The following is a 3,691-nucleotide window of genomic DNA, read 5'->3' as shown; positions in this document are numbered from 1 at the left end:
TTACAATATTGTTGGTATACCAATATTGAGGTATTTGGTCCAAAATATTGGAAAACAAATTGATTCTCTCCATATCGCCCTTTCAGAGCCTTAATAGTCAAGTCAAAATCTATTCTATTGGGAGACAGTAAAGCAAAGGCTTATAAAAGAAGTGATGTGATCACGTCCCTTGGATCTGTTTTAGTTACACTTTAGTGTGTGTGTGTGTGTGTGTGTGTGTGTGTGTGTGTGTGTGTGTGTGTGTGTGTGTGTGTGTGTGTGTGTGTGTGTGTGTGTGTGTGTGTGTGTGTGAAGGTGAAGTCAAACAGACATAATCACAGCACGACCGTTGGCTCCCTGAGAACCAATGGGAAAACAGCTCAGCCTCAGAGCCGTGGAACACAGGCCGGTGGGAAGGTGGGACTGAAGGACTCGCAGATCGGTGGACACGCAGGACTGAAGGACAGTGTGGTGTGTCTGACCAGCGAGCAGCTACAGCACATCCTCCACAGCGTCCACACCTCCAACCAGAGCCAACACACACCAGAGGATCCCAGGAGCCAGGGTAGGAGTAGTGATGCTAGAATGAAAGTGATAGCAGTGATTAGTAATGATGGTATCAAAGCAAAGTTTAACCCCAAAATCAGAATTAAAAGTGTTTAATTAGGCCTCACCATTTCAACTCCATTAATGTATATTCATATGTATTATACTGACAAGTATTATACTGACAACCTCACCAGTTTTACAATGTTTTTAAGTCTCTTTTAAACTCTAGTTTGGTTTTACTGTTTGTTTCAGTCTCAGTGTTTCCAGCAGCACCAAAAAACCAACAGGCATGTTTTTGTAAAGAAAGCTAGTGGAGAAAGTAGAAAACCAATAGCTAGTTCTGGTTGTACTGTTTGGAGTTGGTACAAATCTTTAACGTTTGGAAATTGCAAAACAAATTCTGTTTCAGTTTTCAATATAAGGAATATGCTTGAATTGCAAAATACTACTGATAATATTCTTCTTCTTACCTGTTGAGCTATTTATCAATCTAGATGTCTTGCTGGGATTTGCAGACTGTTGGAAATAATGGATTTAGATGTTTTTGCCTTCTATAGAATAAAATGGAACTAGATGGCACTCAGCTTGTGGTGTCAAAGCACCAAAGAAACTCAACAGGAATCATGACCTGTTTATTAGTAGCAGTTTCAAGTAGGAACTACTTTCTTTCAACCAAACGAGCATGAGCCACTTGTCCTTGAGTAGATGCAAAATATTGGCTAAACCGGGTAATTATGTCTGGAAATGACATTGCTGTTCAGTGTTTCAAAAGTAGTGCTTGATGTACCACAAGCCAAGTGCCACCTTTTCCATTTATTTATAAGAGAAAGCAGACATCTATACGACAGTTTTCCCTCCAAAACAATCTATGTATAGCACTTCAGTTGAGTGGTACAAATATGTAACTTTACATTTTTTGGGGGGGAACTATCCCTTTAACAGACTCCAAAACTGGATCCTTAATAAATGGAGGAGGGGGAAGTGGAGAGATGAAGGAGGAAGACAGAGGAGGAGGAACAGATAATACTGCAACATCTCAGGATAAAGACAACAGGTGAGCAGCCGACATCAACAAGATTTGACATGAAACGATTTTTGATTTCTCTTTAGCGTACAAACGTTAGAAGGATTATTTGAATATATTTATAATTAATAGTTTGCTATTTAGAAAATGTACAGTAATTTACATATTTGTAGGTGTAGATCCAAACACTAGAAGTTCATGTCAGCCTCAGTATTCTCCAATGAATGTGTAGAAATCTGTGTATGTAAAGTAGTGGTTATAAACAGAACTGCTGTTCAGGTTGTCTGGATGTCCGTTCAGCTGGCTGGAAGAGCGACAGACCCTCAGCAGAGCAACCATCGACGCCAAGAAGGCTCAGTGGAGGAGAGAACTAGGTACACACACACACACACACACACACACACACACACACACACACACACACACACACACACACACACACCGTGTAGTGCATATATATGAATTATACTGTCAACCCTACAGAGAAGTATCACCAACTTTACCAATTGTTTACGTTTTTTTGCATCCTAGTTTTGGTTTTATGAAACATTAGTTTTTCCAGTTGCTCCCAAAAACAGAAAGAGGTAGAGATTATCTGATGGAAGAATTTGAACACTTAGTAGCTAAAGTTACTTTTTTTTTTTCAAGTTAAACCGTTTTTGGCTTTTTGTGCAAAATCTAGCTACATTTTACAGTTTATTTAAAAGTTTACGAGTGAATTTGAATATACTGAATTTGAAACTTGTTTGATTTTTTCACATATACTTGTGTGTCGTCTTTGTGTATTAGATGAGCAAGTGGCTCTAAAGCAGCAGCAGAGTTTAGCTCCTGGCAGACTTCAGGTACGGCATGAAAATGTTTTTATCTTTTGAGTTAAACTTTATTATTGGTTATTTTTCGTTATTGTGGAAAAAGTGAATAAGCTAATATGTTTCATCCATTTAATTATTCAGACAAAATGAAGTACAAAGTACAAGTTATTTTCATGGCCTGGCTCTTGGCCATAACAAAGAACGTGGAAAGGACACGATATAAGGAAAGATATTTATTAAAACAAACTCAACTTAACAAAAGAGCTACCACTAGTGATGGCAGTTTGACACTGAAGCTTCGAACGGAGCTTCAACCCTGGACTTCCTATTCCATAGAAGCAGTGCTTTGAAGCTTGCTTCAAATCACGTGACATGTGACGTCCGAAGCAGCAACTGCTTCAAATCACGTGACATGTGACGTCCGAACCAGCAACTGCTTCATTTCCTGAATGAATCAACTCACTGGTTCGCCGTCCAATCAGGTGATTCAATGCACTGCCTCGTCTCGATTCTGACAGGTGACAGATTGAAACAGTTTCAAATTTGAGCGCTTCAACACTTTATAACCTCTCTAAACAATGCGCAATGTGTGGGTTGTTGTCGGAGTTTGCATTGTTGTTGTTGGCATTGCATTGGATCATTATAGCAAGCCAGGAAGAAAAATAGGTCGTTCTGGCTCGTGAAACACTTCGAAATGTGGAGAAGTTGTGAACAAAAAGACAATGAGTAATATAAAAACACTTCGATGGTCTAAGGAATTGATAGCCCAGTGGATAGAGCCGGCGGGCAGGATGCGGCAATATCCTCCGCGCAGCTGGTTCAAAGCTCGGAATAGTTAAACTTTGAATCATTGCTTTTCAACTTTAATACTTTAATAACTGATAAAAGGCCCTCTCCGCCTAAAAAAATGTCAAGCACTCTCTAGTCTCTTCTCAATAACCCAATACACACTATTATCAATCTTTAATTGCAAATAGAACATGATATTCAGTCTTAGTGTGTGTGTGTGTGTGTGTGTGTGTGTCGAATATTTTTCAAGGCAAAGATACGTTAAACCCACTGCAGCCTTGCACTTCGCCAGGAGAGGTCGCTGTAACTGAAGCTTCGAGAAATGAACCTATTTCCGACACAATTGTCCAAGTGGTTCGACGCTTCATTCAAAGCTTCATTTTGCCATCACTAACTACCACAATGGGATTTGTTAGTCAGTAAGATCAGTGTAGGTGTGGGTGTGTGAACATGGTGTGGTGCAAGGTGTTGAATGCCAAACTAAGATGAAGGTAAACCAAAGCATAAATAAGGTAGCTGCTCTCCAAACAAATCGTCC

At 39.6% G+C, this 3,691-nt stretch overlaps 1 protein-coding gene across 1 annotated transcript in view; it reads left to right on the top strand.

The window, feature by feature from the left end:
• Positions 1 to 294: 294 nt before the first annotated feature.
• Positions 295 to 3,691, top strand: part of LOC104952768 (uncharacterized) — a gene marked incomplete at its 5' end in the record, with an annotated part of 4,583 nt that continues 1,186 nt past the window's right edge. Inside the window, 4 exons of the mRNA XM_010779644.1 lie at positions 295 to 544; positions 1,471 to 1,582; positions 1,832 to 1,926; positions 2,342 to 2,394. Coding sequence (XP_010777946.1) covers positions 295 to 544; positions 1,471 to 1,582; positions 1,832 to 1,926; positions 2,342 to 2,394 — 510 coding nt within the window. The remainder of the gene's footprint in view (positions 545 to 1,470; positions 1,583 to 1,831; positions 1,927 to 2,341; positions 2,395 to 3,691) is intronic.

This window comes from Notothenia coriiceps, unplaced genomic scaffold, assembly GCF_000735185.1.
Source record: "Notothenia coriiceps isolate Sejong01 unplaced genomic scaffold, NC01 NC01_scaffold00020478, whole genome shotgun sequence".
Classification (NCBI taxonomy): domain Eukaryota; kingdom Metazoa; phylum Chordata; class Actinopteri; order Perciformes; family Nototheniidae; genus Notothenia; species Notothenia coriiceps.
Note: the sequence above shows the minus strand (reverse complement) of the source record. Positions and strands in the feature narration are given on the sequence as shown.